General features: G+C 50.1%; 3 protein-coding genes across 3 annotated transcripts; 1 reads left to right on the top strand and 2 right to left on the bottom strand.

Moving 5' to 3' along the window:
* Nucleotides 1–28: 28 nt before the first annotated feature.
* On the top strand, nt 29–5,096 carry PCED1A (PC-esterase domain containing 1A). The gene is made up of 8 exons (XM_044263338.1): nt 29–450; nt 761–905; nt 1,431–1,510; nt 1,620–1,858; nt 1,959–2,109; nt 2,224–2,470; nt 4,089–4,364; nt 4,711–5,096. The coding sequence occupies exons 2-8, from the start codon at nt 782–784 to the stop codon at nt 4,956–4,958; spliced, it is 1,365 nt and encodes a 454-aa protein (XP_044119273.1). The 5' UTR covers nt 29–450; nt 761–781; the 3' UTR covers nt 4,959–5,096.
* A 12,704-nt stretch (nt 5,097–17,800) lies between these two features.
* Nucleotides 17,801–18,277, bottom strand: TMEM239 (transmembrane protein 239). The gene has a single exon (XM_044262387.1). The coding sequence runs from the start codon at nt 18,257–18,259 to the stop codon at nt 17,801–17,803; it is 459 nt and encodes a 152-aa protein (XP_044118322.1). The 5' UTR covers nt 18,260–18,277.
* Nucleotides 18,278–19,009: 732 nt separating this feature from the next.
* C8H20orf141 (chromosome 8 C20orf141 homolog) lies at nt 19,010–19,607 on the bottom strand. Its single transcript, XM_044262386.1, is given in 3 exon segments — nt 19,010–19,247; nt 19,343–19,487; nt 19,490–19,607. Coding segments are annotated over 3 exon segments (501 nt in total).

Genomic DNA, 19,607 nt, shown 5'->3' with positions numbered 1-19,607 from the left:
CGGCCATCACCAGTGTGGGCAGCTACATTCGGCTGCCGCCGCGCCCCCGCCCACACCCGGGCCTCGTGCCCGCCCGGGTGGGCTCGGCCCTGGCTCCCACCTTCCGCCGCGGTCAACCCCGCCGCCTTCCTGTCCCCTCGGGCGCCGGGGGTCGCGCAGGGCGGGACATGGGTGACCGGAAGTGGCTGCTGTGAGCGTCGCAGCCCGGGGCGCCAAGGCCCGAGGCGCCGTCGGGGCCGCCGCGACGCACGCATGGAGAGCGCTGGGCGCCGGGCTGCGCGCCGACGGCTAACCGGGACGCACGGGTTCTGCCGGGCGCGGGCTGTGCAGAACCGACTGGCGTCCCGGGGCGGAGGAACATGAGCTAGGCCTGGGGCCCTCAGAGGGCAAGGCGCGCGGTGCGCGGCCCTGCCCCGGGCGTGGGTGAACGGTGCGGCGCCCCGGGACTGGGTAATTGGCGCTAGCGGGCGCGCGCATGCGCGGGGCGGTGGCGGGCACGTGGCGGGGCGCAGGGCGGCGCCGCGCGGGAAGCGCTTCGGTGCCCTGGTGGCTCGCGGGCTGGCGACCCCCTGCCTCCGGTGCCAGGTGGGACTGAGGCAAGACGCCACCATGGGTCCCACTCTGCCGCCGCTACCTCGCCTCGGTAGCTCTGAGCAGCCCGGGAGGGGCCGGCGCAGGTCTCATTTATCCCGGGGCGGGCCCTGGGGCAGACCTGTCCTGAGTCCCCGCCCGCGCGCGGCTTAGTGGCCTCTCCCTGCAGCCCATCATTAGCCGCGGCGGCATGGTCTTCTGTCTGGAGAACGAGGAGCCGCGCCTCCCCCTGCGAAGCGCCATGGTCCACTTCCAGGCCTCGGAAGTCCAGCAGCTGCTACACAACAAGTTCGTGGTCATCTTGGGGGACTCAAGTGAGTGCCCCTCTAGGTTCACACTACCCAGCCCCGGACCTTCAGTCTGTTTCCTATGACTGGACCCTTTGTCTCGCACCCAAACCTTTCTGACCCCGAGTCTGTTCCAGTCCAGGGGGTTTTCCGTCTTTGATTTCCCTATGCACCTTCCACAGGTGTCCTGATCCATGTAGTCCGACACATTTTTTACCCCATCCTTGCTCAGCATTTTTCGCCCTGACAGTCTCCCATACTTTCCTTCATGGGAGCAGTGGATTGTGTTGTCTGTTTTCTGGGTGACTTGGCCAGCTGACTTCCGCCTGGTGATCTGGGGCCACTGTGTACTAAGTTGGGGGTAGTGTATCCCGTGAAGTCAGAGGTGGTACCAGGATTTTTTTAACCTCAGCTTTTCTCCTGCCTTTGTAATGAACTCCACAGTGGTGATGTTGGGCAGCCCAATCCTTGGGAAGATGGAAGGCCTGGACTTAGGAGGAGCTAGGGTGGGATGAGGCTTGTCTTAGCTTTAGGATCTCTGTCTCCCTGCAGTCCAGCGGGCTGTGTACAAAGACCTGGTGCTCTTGCTCCAGAGGGACTCACTGCTCACAGCTGCCCAGCTGAAAGCCAAGGTGAGGGAAGATTGGTAGCCATGCCAGTGGTGGGTGGGCACAGACCCTGGCCTGGCAGGGCCTTCCTCCCTAGCATGGGTCTGACCATCTGGGGGCCGGGGGTGGGCAGGGGGAGCTGAGCTTTGAACAGGACCAGCTGGTGGCTGGGGGTCAGCTGGGCGAGCTACACAACGGAACGCAGTACCGGGAGGTTCGCCAGTTCTGCTCGGGTTCTGGCCACCACCTTGTGCGCTTCTACTTCCTCACCCGCGTTTACTCCGAGTACCTCGAGGGCGTCCTGGAGGAACTGACCTATGGGCCTGCCCCGGACCTGGTGATCATCAACTCCTGCCTCTGGGATCTCTCCAGGTTGGGGCAGCGGGAGAGGGAAATAGTGGTTGGGGGGTGGAGGTACAGCTCAGAGGCTGTCCACCCTGTGCTCTTGCCCACCCTATGTGCTGTCTGACAGGTATGGCCGCTGCTCAATGGAGAGCTACCGGGAGAACCTGGAGCGGGTGTTTGTGCGCATGGACCAGGTGTTGCCAGACTCGTGCCTGCTGGTGTGGAACATGGCCATGCCCTTGGGGGAGCGTGTCACTGGGGGTTTCCTTCTGCCAGAGGCAAGTGACGGAGGCCCTTCAGGATGGGGGAGGAGGCAGCTGTTAGATAAGAGGTCCTTCCCTCCCGACCCTGCTTCATTGTGCAGCTCTTAGATGCTGCACTTTCTTACTCAGCTCCAGCCCCTGGCGGGGTCTCTGCGGAGGGATGTGGTTGAAGGGAACTTCTACAGCGCAACACTTGCAGGGGACCACTGCTTTGATGTCCTCGACCTCCACTTCCATTTTCGGCATGCGGTACAGCACCGTCACCGGGACGGTGTCCACTGGGACCAACACGCTCACCGCCACCTCTCACACTTGCTTCTGACCCACGTGGCCGACGCCTGGGGCGTGGAGCTGCCCAAGCGTGACTATCCCTCTGGTGAGCCCTGCCACAATTGGGTAGGAGAATGATGCAGAGGGGTTTCTTAGAGTATAGGGCTCAGACCCAGAATAGGACAGAGGTACTCAGGGAGTAGAGGCCTCTCGAAAGTCTGTTGTGGCTCCCGAGTGCACCTTTCTCATCCCCTGGGGAGGGTGAGATCACAGGAACAGCGTTTTGATCCAAGTTCTGGTTCTGTGTGGGCTAGCATATAGTCATCTCTGCACATGAGTGAGTATATATAAGCTTTGAGCACATAAGGCAGCGTGTCAAAAGACTCCTATCCCACAGAGGAATAGGAAAGAAATGGGGGGACTTCTAGCTAGGCATGGGGGCTGGGGGTAGAAAGACGGAAATGGAAGAAGGGCAATCATGCAATGTTACAGAAGCAAAGAAGCCCCTCACATGGTGCTGTCAAGCCTCTCAGTTCCTGCCCGCTCGCAAAAGGAGTGTGGTGGCTGTTTGCATGTGTGCTTTCCCCCTGGATCATGTCCTCAAAGAGCAAGGTTCCTACCTTGTTGCCAGCTCGTCCCTTTTGGCCTTGGGGTCTGGTACAGTTGCTGTGTCCATAGTATGTGCAGGATAGAGTTTGTTGAGTTGGGGGGTACAAGTCGTGTTAGAAGACTGTTACAGCAGCACTAGAGCAAGTGAGGGCACAGAGAAGCCAGGAATGTCACGGAGGTAATCTAGGACTTGGTAGCCAGGCGTTGGATCCTTGGGGAGGTGGATTAGAACTTTGATTATATAATGGCTCAGTTTCCTTGTTATCCCCAGCAAAGAGAGGGATGCCCTAATGGTTGTAAGGCTAGTTCGTGGTGGCTTAGGTCTTCTGAATGCAGTTTGAAGCTCCACAAGTAGGGAGGTGAAAAGGAAGAGTTGGGGGGAAGATGTGATTGGTGAGTTTGGTCCAGGCAGTCCTCTGAGGTGCTCTGGAAATGTGGGGCTGCGGGTCTCAGAGTCAACTGTGAAGGAGAGAGCAGAAGCAGGGCCGTGCTGTGGAGTTGGAAGGGAAGAGGGGCTGATGTTGTAAACAAAAGGACCTGAGGGCAGAGGCACTATCAGGGAGGACAGGGGCTCTTAGTCATTTAGTATGACTGGCAGGAAGAGAGGAAGTGGTTACATTTAGTCAGAAAAGTGCTGAAGGAGTGAAGCAGGGTTTAGAGGCGGGAGCGGTTGATGAGAGAACGGGAACTGGGCGGAATACTCCGTGTGGAAGTTTGGAAGGCACAGGACTGCTGGGAGAAGAGAGTGACAGGGTCTCATGTTGTCCAGAGAAAAGACTTCTTAGGCTCATTTTTTGGTCTGTGGGGAGGAGCTGGGAGAAGAAAAAGCTACAGATACAGGAACCAAGCATACAAAAAGAGAAGGCTCTAGAGGGGAGCATAAGGTTAGAACAAAAGCAGATCTATGACTCTGAGAAAGGCAAAGAAGAAGGAGCGTACACTGGGCTTAGCCTGAAATGAGACAGTGTGAGGAAGACAGGGTAGGAAGCAGAGGGTGCCCCGTCCTGGTGGCCCTGTTGTCTAAGAGGAGGGAAGAGAGGTTTAAGAGTGCGGACAACCAGAATTCTGGGCAGCCTGGCTCTCAGGCCTAAAACAAACAACCATCCCGTTCTTAGACCCGTGGATTGAGGACTGGCCAGAGCCGGATCATCTGTTCCAGGGGAGCCATGGGCAGCCCCCAGACTTCGGGGAGCAACTGGCCTTGCCCCCACCCCAGCCCTCTCCCCTGCCCCCTCCCATGCCTTTCCCCTACTCCATTCCTCAGCCCTCGCCACCTCCCTTGTTTCCACCCCTGCCCCAGGACACCCCTTTTTTCCCAGGCCAGCCCTTCCCACCCCACGAATTCTTCAATTATAATTCAACAGAAGACTTCTCGATGTCATCCCACTTAGGTAGGTGCCTCCACAGACCTCCCTTTCCACCTCTTCCAGCCTCCCTGTGCACCTTCCCCCACCTAGCCTTCCATCCCCAGGTGGACTGAGAGGAGTTCGGTAGTTCCTTGTGCCCCCAGGATTGGGTCCAGTCACTGCTGGATCTACAGCATCTGTAGACTCATTAATCAACCATTGATTGTCACAGTTTGCTGGTTTAGTGGAAGGGGAAGTGGTGTTGCCATTTTGTAGATGGGGAAACTGAAGCCCAGAGAAGCTCACCCTGGAGAACTAAAGCTGCTCGGAGGCAGAGCTGGGCTCACCTGGTCAGAAGCCCACTCTCTGATAATGGCTGGTTCTTTTGTAGGATGTGGCCCTGGAGTGAACTTTGTGCCTGGCCCCCTGCCACCTCCAGTCCCTGGCCCTATCCCCCATGGTCAGCACCGGGGCCCAGTGGTCCACCGGGGGATGCCACGCTGTGCTCCCAGCAGCCCCTATCACGTGCCGAGGATGGGGGGGCCCTGCAGGCAGCGGCTCAGACACTCAGACAGACTGATCCACACAAATAAACTGGACAGACAGCCTCCTGCCCATTCGGGGACATGGCCTGGGTAGACTGGATCTTGGACTGGGGCTGGATATGCCAATGGCCCTACAGGGTCGGCTTGCCATCCCCAGTGCTGGGTCAGGGTGTCTGTTATGCCTGGCATTGTTCTTGTCCATTGCTGTCACTAATAAAAGCATGGAAGAACAGAGTGGCATCTTCCTGTATGAGGGGTTGGGTTTCCCAAACCATGATCTGAAGTGTTGGGGAGCTGCCTCTGGGCCTTCTCCAGCCTTGGCTTTTCACCTCACACTATTTAAAAGTCACTGAACGTGTCCTTCCTGTTATCTCACACACTCATTCCGACTCTTACCAGAACACAGGTGTGTGCCTAAAGATCCTGGAGGGGTCGCTTGTTGGCTGCTGCTCTTTGGGATTGAAAAATAGCTAGGGCTGAGCTCAAACTGTCAGTATTTTATTTGGAATTTTGGATCTGGCTAGTTCTCACCTCTATTTCCCAGTCTTATGGCATTCACATATACATTCAACATTCATCTGTTTCTGGACATGCACACATACCTTAGTTATCTGCACAACTCTTGGCACATGGTGGGCACTCGTTAAGTGGGTGGGACTGAACAAGCTTCCAAACTCAAGTGGAAGACTGATTAGAAATCCACTATTTAATAGATAAAATGTGCAATGGTAGCAAACACAACACAGACCAACCTCTTTGTTTGTGGGGGGATGGGAGTAGAGGGGGGCTGAGGGAGAATTCCAAGATGGGGCAGGGGGTAGGAGGCTGTGCCAGACTCTTTAAGGAAGTTAAAAGAGTATAGGGTTTCAGCTTTGACAAGTGGTATTGACTCTAGGTTTGTGATACTACTAAGAATCGGGTAAAGTGTGAGCCAGATGGTGCCATTGAGGGAGGAGGGATCAATAGGCCGACGGCAGTGTGGGGCAGAAAAATAGGGTAATGTGGAGAACCACTAAATCATCCTGAAGTAGAATCGGAGGGAAGAGAGGGAGGCAGACTTCTTGTATTGAGTTTCCATACTTGTTACTAAAATTTTACCTTGGCAAAGGATAGCATATCTCACACGAGAGGAGGTGAAATAGCACGTCAGAAAAGTGTTGCCCATTGGTAGCAATCAATGAATTGCAAATGAAAGGAAGCTGTTAAATTAACCTGCTAGTGCTGGGGAGGCTGGTAGAGACTAGGTGAATTAATAAAACCTTTTAGAGAGCAACCTCGACAGGGTATTTGAGAATCAAAAGAGACAAACAAGCTTGGTTTTCTTTGGTATAGACAAAAAGCGTAAGGGAACATGTAAAAAAAAAAAAGAAAAAGAAAGAAAGAAGGAAAAAGCCTTTTGTTAGGGAGTTAATATATTAGGTTTGTTATTTTTTTTGAAGATTTTATTTATTTATTTGACAGAGAGAGATTACAAGTAGGCAGAGAGGCAGGCAGAGAGAGAGAGGAGGAAGCAGGCTCCCTGCTGAGCAGAGAGCCCGATGCGGGACTCGATCCCAGGACCCTGAGATCATGACCCGAGCTGCGGCTTAACCCACTGAGCCACCCAGGCGCCCAGGTTTGTTATTTTTACTGTTGCAAAAGATTGTTTCTTTTTGGTAACAAAGATTCCTTCTCTCCGCTGCCTCAGTTTGCCCAACCCCTTGTTCACTCTTTTCTGCCTTTCTTCAAAACCCTTTTCTGTCTGGACACTTTCCCACCTCTGGCTCTGGAGTTTCTCAGTGTCGCTGGAGAAAATTGTCCACCTGGATTGATGGTCAGAAGAAGAAAGTAATACGAGTTACCTGGTCTCACCCAGTCTTACCCAGCCCTGTCCATTACCTGCCATCGTATTCTCTAAAAACTCCTTGTCCCCTCCCTTATCAATCCTTCCTGAGTCTTTCCCATTCTCGTCAAACCTCATCCCACTTCTGGAGCTCTCTGTAAGCAACCTTGAGACTGACTGTTCATTGTACTCCATGTCCCCGTCATTCCACCTGTGCCCTTCCCATCTCCAGCCCATTTCACTGTGTAGCTCCCATGGCCCACAGGGGGTTTCATAACCTTTCCTTCCGCTTCCCAGCACAGACTTGAAATCTACCACAAGAGAAGAATGGAGATAAATTATTTTATTTTCACTTGGTCATATAAGCACATTATAGTACAAGGCGCTTGACTTCTCTCTTAGAGATTTTATTTGGTTATGGCTGGGAAATGAGAAACTTTAAAAATAGCCACATACAGGTCACTACATACATTTACAGTCCTGGCCTTTGTTTTGAGATGTAAAAATGGTGAGAATTTTAGTTTTCCCAGTATGTAGGCACACAATTTACTAGTTAAGCATGACAGAACTCAAACTTCATTTTCTCAAAAACCACCCATATTTGACCATTGACAAATCATTTAATGAGGCAGTCTTACATAGCAGCGCCTGGGTGGCTCAGTCAGTGGGGCGTCTGCCTTCGGCTTGGGTCATGATCCTGGGGTTCTGGGATGGAGCCCTGTGTTGGACTCCCTGCTCCATGGGGAGGCTCCTTCTCCCTCTCCCTCCCCGTGCTCATGCTCTCTCTTACTCTCTCTCTCAAATAAATAAAATCTTAAAAAAAAAAAAAAAGTGGGGGGCGCCTGCGTGGCTCAGTGGGTTAAAGCCTCTGCCTTCGGTTCAGGTCATAATCTCAGGGTCCTGGGATCGAGCCCCACATTGGGCTCTCTGTTCTGCAGGGAGCCTGCTTCCTCCTCTCTCTCTCTCTCTCTGTCTGCCTTTCTGCCTACTTGTGATCTCTGTCTGTCAAATAAATAAAATCTTAAAAAAAAAAACTATCTTATATAGACTCCCTCTCATTCATGGAATCTTGGTTTGTGTTTTTTCATGGAATCTTGTTTTTTAGAGGTTTCATTTATTTTTTTTTTTAGAGAGAGAGCAAGCAGGGGGGGGCAGAGGGAGAGAGAGGATCTCAGACTATGCTGAGTGCAGAGCCCAACATGGGGCTAGATCCCACGACCCTGAGATCATGACCCAAGTCAAAATCAAAAGTCAGACACTCAACTGACTGAGCCACCCAGGAGCCCTTGGAATCTTGGTTCCAACATCCTTTCCTTTGCCATACCAAGATATTCTTGAAAGTAATAAAAGATGTATGAGCACGTCAGTTGTAATATCAGCCTTTATTTTCCAAGGAAAATAAAAGTTTTGAGAAGAAAAATCACTGGAATTTTTTTCCCAAACATGTTAACCAAACTGAAAGTTTCCCGGCAGGAGTAGGTAACTTGCCTTCTGTTGTGTTGTCCAGGTCCTTACATAGATTGTGTGTTGAGTTCATTTTAGTGTTTACCTCCACCATGTATAATTGGTGAAAGATAAACTCTGACTACAAGAAAGTGGACCTATGCTTAAAAAACAAAAAGAACACTGCTTTATTGAGATGTAACTCAATCTGCATCTATTTCAAATCTACAATTTCATAAATGTTGAGACGTATACATTCATGAAACCATCACAGTCAAGATAATGAAATTTATCTTTCTGCCTCTTCATAAACCTTTCCCTTGTTCTCTCCCCACAACCTCCTCACATCTCCCTACTTCCAACACCAAGGAACCACTGATACTGATTTGCTTTCTGTAACTATGGATCAGTTTGCGTTTCCCAGAATTTTACACGGAACCATTCGATAGGTAACCCCCCCCCTTTTTTTTTTTTTAACATGGCTGCTTTCACTCAGCCTAATTAGCTGGATAGACGGATCAACATGGAAATTCATGTTGTTACGTGTATCAGTGGCTCGCTCTTTTTTACACCTGAGTAGTAGTCTCTTGCGTGGCTGTACCATTGTTTATCTGTTCACCCATTGGTGGACATTTGAGTTATTTTTAGTTTTTGCCTATTGCAAATAAAGTTGCTATGAATATTTATGCACAAATCTGTGTAGGGACACACGTTTTCATTTCTCATACTTAGAATGAAATGGCTGGGTCATACAGTAGATGTAGGTTTAACTTTTAAAGAAACTGACAAACATTCTTCCACAGTGATTGTCCCATTTTATATTCACGCCAGCAGTGTGTGAGGGATATAGTTCTCCCACATCCTCATCAACACTTGATATTAGTCTATCTAATATTAGCTATTAAAATAGTGTGATTTTACTTTGCATTTCCATAATTACTAATGAAATTGAATGTCTTGTCCGGTGTTTATTGGCGATCTATTTATCTTCTTTGGTAAAGTTTCTTTTCAAATTGTTTGTTCCTCATTTCCACCCATCCTTCCCCTTTTTTAACTTACTATTGGGCTTTGAGAACTTTCTATCCTGGATCCAAGTCCTTTATGAGATATATGGTTTGCCAGTACTTTTTCCTTCCATGGCTTGTCTTTTTCTTAGCAGTATCTTTTGAAAAACAGACAATTTTAGTTTAGGCAGGCAGAGAGAGGAGGGAAGGAAGCTCCCTGCTGAGCAGAGAGCCCAATGTAGGGCTCAATCCCAGGACCCTGGGATCATGACTGAGCTGAAGGCAAAGGCTTTAACCCACTGAGCCACCCAGGCACCCCAGACAATTTTAGTTTTGATCAGGGGCAGTTTATTTTTCTTTAATGGATTATACTTTGGGTGTCATATCTAAGAATCCTTTGCCTAATCCAAGGTCAAACCTTTCTTGAAGGTTTGTGGTTTGGGGTTTTACATTCAGGTCTGTGATCTGTTTTTGTTTGTTTGTTTGTTTTTGTTTTTGTTTTTTCTGTGATCTGTTTTGAGTTAATTTTTGTATATAGTTCAAGGTGATTGAATTTTTTTGCATATGAATAGCCAATGATTCCAACACTATTTGAAGACTATCATTTCCTCACTTAATTCTCTTTGCACCTTTGTTGAAAATCTGCTATACATATATGAATGGATCTATTTCTGGACTCCATGTTCTGTTCCATTGACCTATTTGTCTGTCTCTATGCTAATACCATACTCTCTTGATTATTATAGCTTTATGGTAAGTCTGGAAATCAGGTAGTGTTTGTCCTCTAACTTTGCTCTTCTTTATCAAAGTTATTTTGGCTATTCTAGATCCTTTACATTTCTGTATGAGTCTTTTAAGTTTGTTTATTTACTTTAGAGAGAGAGAGAGAGTAGGGGGAAAGGGCAGAGAGAGTTTTAAGCAGACTTCACACTATCATGGAGCCCAACATGGGGCTAGATCCCACCACTGTGAGATCACAACCTGAGCCGGAAGCAAGAGTCAGATGCTTAACAGACTGTGCCACCCAGGCATCCCTTCTGTATGAGTTTTTAAATCAGCTTATTTCTACACAAGTGCTGGGATTTTTATTGGAATTGTATTGAATATCTAGATTAAATTTGGGGAAAATTGACATCTTAGCATTATTGAGTCATCCATTTCATCAATAAGATATATCTCTCCATTATGTAGGTCTTCTTTAATATCTCTCAACAACATTTTGTTATCAGTGTACAGACCTTTCTCATCTGTTGCCAGATTTACCTCTAAGTACATTATTTAAAATTTTTAAATAATACAAATAATACTTTTTAAACTTATTTTTTAAAAAACATTTTATTTATTTTTTAAAAACACAAGCTGAGGGAGCGGCAGGCAGAGGGAGAAGCAGGTGCCCCACTGAGCAAGGAGCCTGATCCAGGACTCAGTCCCAGGACCCTGGGATCACGACCTGAGTTGAAGGCAGATGCCTAACCACCCAGGCATCCTGCCTTTTTTTTTTTTTCTTTATAAAGAAGCTTCACAGACTTTTTTCTTTTTTTAAAGATTTTATTCATTTGACACAGAGAGAGAGAGAGAGAGATCACAAGTAGGCAGAGAGGCAGGCAGAGAGAGAGAGGGGAGGAAGCAGGCTCCCTGCAGAGCAGAGAGCCCGATGTAGGGCTCGATCCCAGGACCCTGGGATCATGACCTGAGCCAAAGGCAGAGGCTTTAACCCACTGAGCCATCCAAGCGCCCCGACATCCTGCTTTTTAAATTTCTATTTCTGATCATTCATTGCTAGTACAGAGAAACACAATTGATTTTTTTTTTTTGTTATGGATCTTATGTCATAATGGTGACCATGTATATATTAGTTACTTTGCTAAATTCCCTTATTAATCCCAGTAGCTCTTTTATAGATTCCATTAGATTCTCTTCATAGGCAGTCCTGTTGTCTGCAAATAAAGATAGCTTCACTTCTTGTTTTCTAATATGTATGCTTTCTATTTATATTTCTTGCTTTATTGCACCGGTTAGGACATCTACTACAATGTTGAATAGAAATGGTAAGAACAGACATACTTTTTTCCTAATCTTAATGGGAAAGTGTTCAGTTTTTTAACCAACTGTGAGATCAGCTATTTTCTTTCTTTTTTAAGATTTTATTTTTTTAAATTTTTAAATATTTAATTTTTATTTAATATAAAATACTTAAATCCTTTTAAATATTTAATATTTTAAAATATTTTTAAAATATTTTATCTTTACACCCAGAGTGGGGCTCAAAGTTAAAACACTGAGATCAAGAGTTGCATGCTCCACTGACCAAGCCAGCAAGGCACCCCTATGTTTCATAGATGCCTTCTATATAGTTGAGGGAGTTTCCTTCTATTCCTAGGTCGTTGAGAGTTTTGTTCTATTTTTAATCAGGAATGAATGTTGGATTTGTGAAATGCCTTTTCTGCATCTATTGAAATGATCACATGTAGTTTTTAGTTTGATAATATGGTGAATCACATTGTTATGTGTATATGCATGTTTTAATGTTAAACCACCCTTGCATTCTTGGCTTTAAAAAGGAAAGGAGTTCAGGGCGCTTGGGTGGCTCAGTCAGTTGAACATCTGACTCTTGGCTTCAGGTCAGGTCACAATCTCAGAGTGGTGGGATCGAGCCCCCAGTCAGGCTCTGTACTCAGTGGGGAGCCTGCTTGAGGTTCTCTCCCTCTCCTTCTGCCCCCTCCTTCTCTAAAATAAATAAATCTTTGAAAAAAATAAAAAGGAAAGAGGTTGTGCAGTTTGAAGATGATAAAGTTGGTATTTCCTCCTCCTCTCAGAAATTACCCAAGCAAAAATGAAAACAAGAAACAAATGGAGGGGCGCCTGGGTGGCTCAGTGGGTTAAGCCGCTGCCTTCGGCTCAGGTCATGATCTCAGGGTCCTGGGATCGAGTCCCGCATCGGGCTCTCTGCTCAGCGGGGAGCCTGCTTCCCCTCTCTCTCTCTGCCTGCCTCTCCATCTACTTGTGATTTCTCTCTGTCAAATAAATAAATAAAATCTTTAAAAAAAAAAAAAAAAAGAAACAAATGGAAATACCATATCTGATGACTAGAAGACAGAAGAAACCCCAAACAATGAATTTGGTGGATAGGCTGGAAAAAAGCAGTGGAATCACTGCTTGGTACAAATCACCTTGAAAATTATTGGGCAGCATTTGCTAAAGTTGGAACATTTACATGCTCTATGATCCAACAATTGCACTTCAAAAGAAATGAGTGCATCTTGTCTACCAAAAGACATGTCCAAGGTTATTCATATAAGTTTTATTCATAATAACCAAAACTTAGAAACAAGCCAAATGTCCTTTAACAATAGAGTAGATAAATAAGTTGTTGCTTCCCTTACAGTGGGATAGTACACACTGATAAAGCAGGGCAGACTACTGAGAGATGAAACAACATGAATGAATCTCACAGTTGTAACCTTGAAAGAATCCAGACAATAGAGTACATTTTGTATGACTTTGTTCCGTGTGATTTCAAGAATAGGCTAATCTGTTGTGATAGAAGCCATGATATAGGTTACGTATGGGGGAAGGTATTGATTGAAAAAGACATAATGGAACTTTCGGGGGTGATGGAAAAGTTCTGTATCTTGATCTGTGCAGCAGTTACATGGACACACATACAAGTATGTAAACATTCCTTGAGCTGTACCTCCAAGATTTGTGCATTTTACTTGCACACAAAATGTGTGTGTGAATTATACATCAATTAAAAAGGAGCCAGGATGGGGTTTTTCTCCTAGGAAGAGTTCAATATTAAGACACCTAAAAATGTAATTCATATATATAAAAGAATATAAAAAGAATAAAGGAAAATAACCAAGTTGTCCTTGTAGTAGATGCAGAAAAACAAAACAATTTTATCATTCAATATCCATTCACAATAGAAACTGTTAGCAAATCAGGAATGGAAAGGAATTTCCTTAGCTGGATAAAGGTTAACTCTCAAGATTCTACAGTAATCTATGTAATTCTTAATGGTGGCACTTTAGGAGTTTCTTTTAAATTAAGATCAAGTGAAAGGTGCCTATGAATAGCAATTCCATATGCCATTGTCTGGGAACCTCAGCTTGCACAGTTAGATGATGAATGCAGAGGGAGAGGCCTGATAATGTACTGATAACATCTGGCTTTTAGATGGGTGTGGTATCCTTCAGTTTAGAGGACTTTATGACTTTCATATATGTTACAGGTATTTTGCAAGTATGCAGTATCACATATCAATTGTAAATGTTGTGGGGCTTTTGTGAGAGGTTTAAAGATACAGATCAGAAAATATGGCAGAAGCAGCAAGATCTTAAATCAAGTTCTTTTATTTTTAAGATGGAAAATATTTGAAAGGCAAAGGGGCAGTATAAAGGAAGAGAGACCCAGAATATAGATGATTGCTCAGCAGGAAAAAAAAAAAAGTTTTTAAAATTTGTTGCATCCAAACTCCGACAAGACCTCACAAAAGACAGCTCTTTCCCCCAGGAGGAATGGGATCATAGACTAGGGGTGAGCCAGAAGTCCCTTGAGACAGTGAAGCGGGCTATATTGGACCCCTCCTTCTCCAGGATTCTCGTGAGCTGGGCCCTGATGCCTCTGGGTTTCCAGCTGGGGGACCCAGGCTGGAGATTTGGGGAAGGGGTCAAGAGTCACCGAATCCCCTACCGTGACGGCAATGAGCCCGAAGATGCCCCTCTCTGGCGTCAGGATCCACCCTCGCCCCCAGGGCTAGTATCCCGGCCTGTGAGAGACCTCTCCCTTCCCTTCCTCCCCACACCCCAAACAAACCCGACCCTTCATTGCCTTCATTGCGGAGAATGAGATCTCCGCTAGGGGGCGATCCTAGCATCCTCGGTCGCCGCCGGCGCCTGTTGCGATTCCGCGAGGCGCCGATTCCGAGGATGCCTAGCTCCTAGCTCCTTATTTTTGTGGGTGCCCACAGGCCTCCGATCCCCAGCTTTGCTTAGCATTTCCTTCTCCGCCTCAGGCCCTTGACCACCTCGCTCTGCCCGCACGGGAAACGCGCTCGGTTGGACGCCCTCCAGCCGTCGCCCCGGCCCCTCTCCCGCGCACCTGAGCACATTGCGCAGTGCCCAACATCTGCCTCCTTCTCCCGGAGTGACCTCCCCTCTCGGCTTCCCGCAGCTGGCCCTTGGAGGATCCCCAGGCGCCGCACACCCCCTCCTTCCAGGGACCCCCCAACCTTCCCCGGGGTAGCCACTGACTACCTGTCAGTGTCTTGACAGGCACAACTGTCTCAGTGGTGCCCTCCTGAGCCCCCTTCACCCTCCCTCTCAGACCCTCCGTCCTGACCGCTTCTTCTCGGTGCTTTCTGTACACGGGGCTTAGGAAAGTCCTACCCGACGCTCCTGCTCCTAGGTGCCTCCCAGCATTATCTCCTCCTCTGCTTTCTTAGATGCGACGGCCCTCAAGGCTGACGCCCCCTCTGCTCCTGTCCCTTCTCTCCTGCCTGATCTGATTATCCTTCTGGCCAGGCTACCAGGGTGACTGGGAGCGGGCTGTAGGCTGTGGTGGGGGAGGCCCAACAAAGAAACCGACCCTGCTGTCCAGGTCACTCAGGCCAACCGAGCAGATCTCCTTTCTTGGCCCAAATAGGAAAAGGCTTAGAACTTCCTTCCGGCCTGTCCATTTGCCCCAGGCTTGCCTTTTTAAGCCTTTTAACTCTAAGCAAGTCACTTTATCTACATTTAAAGGAATTTCAGGAATTATGTTAATGATACCAAGGTCCCTCACTTCCCTTTTCTCTGTATACTCCACTCCTCTTGCCTGCCTCTAGAACTGGTCATTCCATTCTATCTTTTGTTTTCACGTGTCGGGGACGGGGGTGGTTTGCTGGCATACATTCTAAATTTGTGTAAAAGGAATTGTATTATTTCTCATTCAGTGAGTTTCTTTTCACTCAGTGCTATGATTTCCAGATCAATAGGTATAGCTTCCTCTCCCACCACTGTGCTCGTCCACCTTATTTCACCTCTCCCATCTCCTGCCACCACCGATTGTACAACCATCCCTCTCAAACACAGCCCCTGATGCTGTGCTTCTCAGACATCTGTGTGCATGTGTAGCACCTGGGATCTTGTTAAAATTCAGGCTCTCATTCCACAGGCCTAAGGTGGGGCCCGAGACTCTGCATTTCTAGCCAGCTCCCAGGTGATACCTATACTTCTGGTCCTCGTGGGACCACTCTGAGGAGCCAGGCCCTTATGGGCCTCTCTGGGACTTCATTCTGGATTGCTGGGTCACAGGATATGGGTTGATCTAATTTGATAAATATTGCCCATCCGCCCTGCAGTCCAGCTCTACCACCTTATCCTCGACGAGCAGACACAGGAGGGTGGGAGGTATATATTTATGTGGGGAAGGACAGAAGGCCTCCTTGCTTCTTCCCAAGCCCTTCCTGCCTTCATCCGCACAGTGTGCCCAGTCCAAGCCAAAACCTCTTCTCTCCCTTAATCAGAATGGCCCTGAGACTCTTAAGTGATGTCGCTGGCCAGCAATGACCAGCCAAGTCCATGAGAGACCCAAGACTGGCATCCTGGCTTCATCCCTGACAGGAGCTCTCAGGAACAGGCATCGAGAAGCCCCAGTGTCTTCCACTCAGTTGTATTTCCTCCATCGCATTTGCTGGAATTGCCCACTGGAGTGAACCAGGATTCAAACCAGCTGGCTTTGTGCTGGCAAACAGCGATCCTAAGTCTGACTCCTCATCTCTAAAATGGGATAGCATAGCTACAGTGTGTGGCGTGAGGAGCCAGTCCAGTAATTTTGCCCACATGCCACGAGCCCCACAGGAGCCCTAAAACAGGTGTTCTTGCCTTGGTTTTACCCTCGAGGAAAAGGAAATTTAAGGTTTAACAATTTCCACTAGGACCATGGGGCTAGGAAGTAACAGTGCTGGGATTCAAACCCCCTCAGCTAATACCCCAGGGCTCATGTGAACCAGGAGGCTTCAGCACCTCCATGTCCTGCCTTGCCCTTCCTACCAGGCCACATTTGAGGCAGAACCACAAGGAAACAGTAAGGAAGGGCTGTGTCTGGGGTTTGGGGCACCAACGCTGAAGGCCTCTGACCGTGGTTATGAAACCCCACAGCAAAGGGGTTTTAGCAAAAATAAACTTGGGCTCTAGGGGCTGGTTCCCATGGCCTGAATGTTTAGGCAGCAGGAGAGGGGATCTTTGGTTCTAGGGTTTCAGGAGCAGAAGTTTTAGGGTTAGACATCCAGTGGGGTCACGACTGGAAGACAGGGAGGGTCAGGAACTGGGTAGGGATCCAGCAGGTGGGTCTGAGCCATGGGTAAAACTATCTCCCATGTGCCTTGCTTGGTAATAACAGATCACGGTTTTGTTTGGAAGGTTAGCTGCTGTGTGAAGGGCCAGGATGCTGGGCATGAAGGGATGCCCCCTTCCAGACCTTTCTGGAGCAGTGAGCAGCAATCAGGACAGCTAAAGAAACCCCTGGGCTCTGCTTTCTCCATTCACACAGCTGTCCAGGAACCTCCTGGTGCCAGGCCCCAGCCCCAAACATTTAACAATCAGGAGAGCTCAACATGTGCGCGTTTCGAGGTTTCATGTCACATGACCTTTTACATCTCATCCACACCCATCCAACCCCGTTTACCATCGGAGGGCCAAAACTGTTTGCATTTCTCCGAAGCTTTTCTCTGAAGGCCTAGGGAAGCTTCCTCTTCCCCTTTCAACCCCCTTCAGGGTCAAAAGACCCTTTGAGCCTACAGATTATTCTCAGACTTCAATATAAGATCTTACAGTTTTCTGGTCTTTACAAAGTCCCTCACACAAAGATGGGATTGCCTTTAACTCACCACAACCCCATGACAGGGCTGGAAACCACTAAATCCAAAAGAATTAATTGGGCATGGCCACATATTGTGTGGGGAAATGGGACTTCTTGTTCATTTTTCCATCACAGACCTTAGGAATCTTAAAGTAGGTCTCCTCTGGGATGCTCACTACCCTAGTTGGCCCACTTCCCAGACTTGGGGATGCTCACTGAGGCAGAAGGTAGGGACTCTAAGGAGTGGGGGATGTCTGGGCAGAAAGGAGCAGGAGGTGAGTTAGTTGAGGTCTCATGGGGCTCCTGGCCAGCCCTCTCTCAGCTAGGTTTCCGTCAGTGGGCCCTTTCTAGAGCTCAGGGAAAGAGGGAGGGTTAGTGGAAAGAATGGCCAGCCCAGGGCTACCTAGCTAGAAGTTCTCAATGATCTTCACCTGAGGCATCTGAGAGCTTCAAGAAAAAGCGGCTGCCAGTTACCAAGGGAGCCCTCATGGTGTCACCACACCCTTGCAGGAACTCTCTGCAGCTCAGTCAAGCTCTGGCCCTGCTCACCCTTCCGCCCTGCCCCTCTTCTCAAAGCCCCTGATGCCCCACACCAAGTACCTGTAACATTGGCTGGAGGGAGGTGGCTAGAGGTGACGCCAGACTCCCTGGCCAGCTCTGGCCACATCATGCCTGGCCCAAGCAGGGCCAGGGACTGGAGGGTCAGGGAGGGGGCGTGGTGGGGGGGGCAGTGGCTTCAGCTGAAGCCACTGCCCCCCGCTCCCTGGGGCCTCAGGCCCTAGGCCAGGGCTCAAGAGACACAGGCAGCGGCATGGGGTTGCCCTTCTATTGGTCCAAGTCCTGAGTGTAGTCTGGGTGAGACATGGAGGTGAGGAGGCCCATGAGGCTCAGCAGCGTGGAGAAAAGCAGCAGGAAGGAGGCGGAGAAGAGCAGGGTGGGGAGGGCGCTGAGCACCAGCAGGAGGACGGCGGGCAGCAGGTGGCGCCACACTGCGGCCATGACGGGCCACAGGGAGCTCAGCAGGTAGGAGCCGGTGGTGAAGAGCGCATGGCAGAGCATCAGGGCCAGCAGCAGGTAGAGGAAGCCCTCCAGCCCCCACAGCACACGCTGGAGTGGCTGCCGCCAGCCCGACGTGGCCCACCACTGGACCCAGCTCCGAGGCACGTAGCACAGGCACCAGCGCACCCAGTCCTGCCGCGTGACCCAGGCCGACCAGGGCACCGCCCGAGGTGGCCCCTCACCGGCCCCGATGGCATCTGTCTCCACTTGCGGCTGCTGCGTCATAGCTGGTGCACCTGGGGAGAGGGCCGGGCCAGCTGCAGCAGCAGCCCTGGAGGCGCCTGGGACCTCCAGGCAGATGGGGGTGCAGGGGTCGGGAGGGTACCAGCATGCATGGGCTGGGGCTTTGAGCTGGGGCCTGGGTCTTACCTCTAGGCAGAGCCCCCTATGTCATGTTGCTTCCTGCAGCACCCAGGATGGCCTAGGAGCCCAAGCAGAGCCTCCAGTGTCCCTCACCCCTCTTCCCGGCCCGCCCCCCCGCTGAGGATCCCCATTGTGACCCGGGTGGGGGTGGGGTCCAGCCAAGAGAGGAGCCACTGCAGGATGGGAGGCTCACCTGAATCTCTTTCCATGGACCTGCCAGGCTGGCAGGGAGGTCTGGTGAGCCTGCAGAGGCAGATGCTCGTGCTTTCTTGTGGGAAGCCCTCTTTGGATCCCTGTTCCCACCCTGCTAACTGATATCCAGTCCCACTCTGTTCTCTTGTAAGTCTTTCCAGACACTTACTCTCTGGAACCACAGAAAAGGCCAGAATGGCCACCCACAACTCACAAGCTCAGAGGTGGCTGCCACCGCCTGCCCCGGGCTCCCTGTCCCTTAGCTCGCCTTCTATTTCTGTCTCAGACTTAGACCAAGATACCAAAAGTCCCCTGCAGTTCAGGCCGGAGATAAAGGGGTACCCTACTGCCTGCTCAACCCAGGACAGAGGGAAAGGCGATCTGGGGAAGCAGCATGGCCAGTGTATTTCTGGAGGGCGCTCAGGCCCAAGGATGGAGGCAGAAAGCCAGGCCAAGCAGGGCCCAGGGCATGCCGTGGACTCCCAGGAGCAGCCCCAGGCCCAGGAGAAGCAGGAGCAGAGCCTCTTGGGGGCTGAGTCGTCCTGTGACTGTCCCTGGAGGTGGGAGTACAGCCGCCTGCTGTCCTGGACCCTCGCCGGCACCCTGACTCTGGCCTCCTGGGAGAAGTGTGAGCTGTGGCTGGGGGCGGCCTGTGGGCCTGCGGAGAGAGAGGGTGGTGGCTGGGCTTCGGGAAGTGGACCGCTTGCTGGCCTGCCTACTCCTGTCTACCTGCCAGGCTGCTTGCACACTCACCAGTGGAGCAGGTCAAAGGCCAGGAAGCTGACCAGGAGCAGCAGCAGCAGCAAGGCTGGGCCAGCTGGGGAAGAGACTGCACGAATCGTCAGCCCCAGTGCCCCCCACCCTAGGATGCTGTCCCAGAGCTGGGCCGTGCTAGGCCCCAGGGGGACATACATGGACCCACTGGACTATAGGACCCTTCGCCAGTACGCAGGCCTCTGGGAGGGACTGGGATAGGATAAGCAAGGGCTTTGGGCCTGGGTAAGCAGAGCTGGGTCAT

This window comes from Neovison vison, chromosome 8 (assembly GCF_020171115.1).
Source record: "Neovison vison isolate M4711 chromosome 8, ASM_NN_V1, whole genome shotgun sequence".
NCBI lineage: Eukaryota > Metazoa > Chordata > Mammalia > Carnivora > Mustelidae > Neogale > Neogale vison.
Note: the sequence above shows the minus strand (reverse complement) of the source record. Positions and strands in the feature narration are given on the sequence as shown.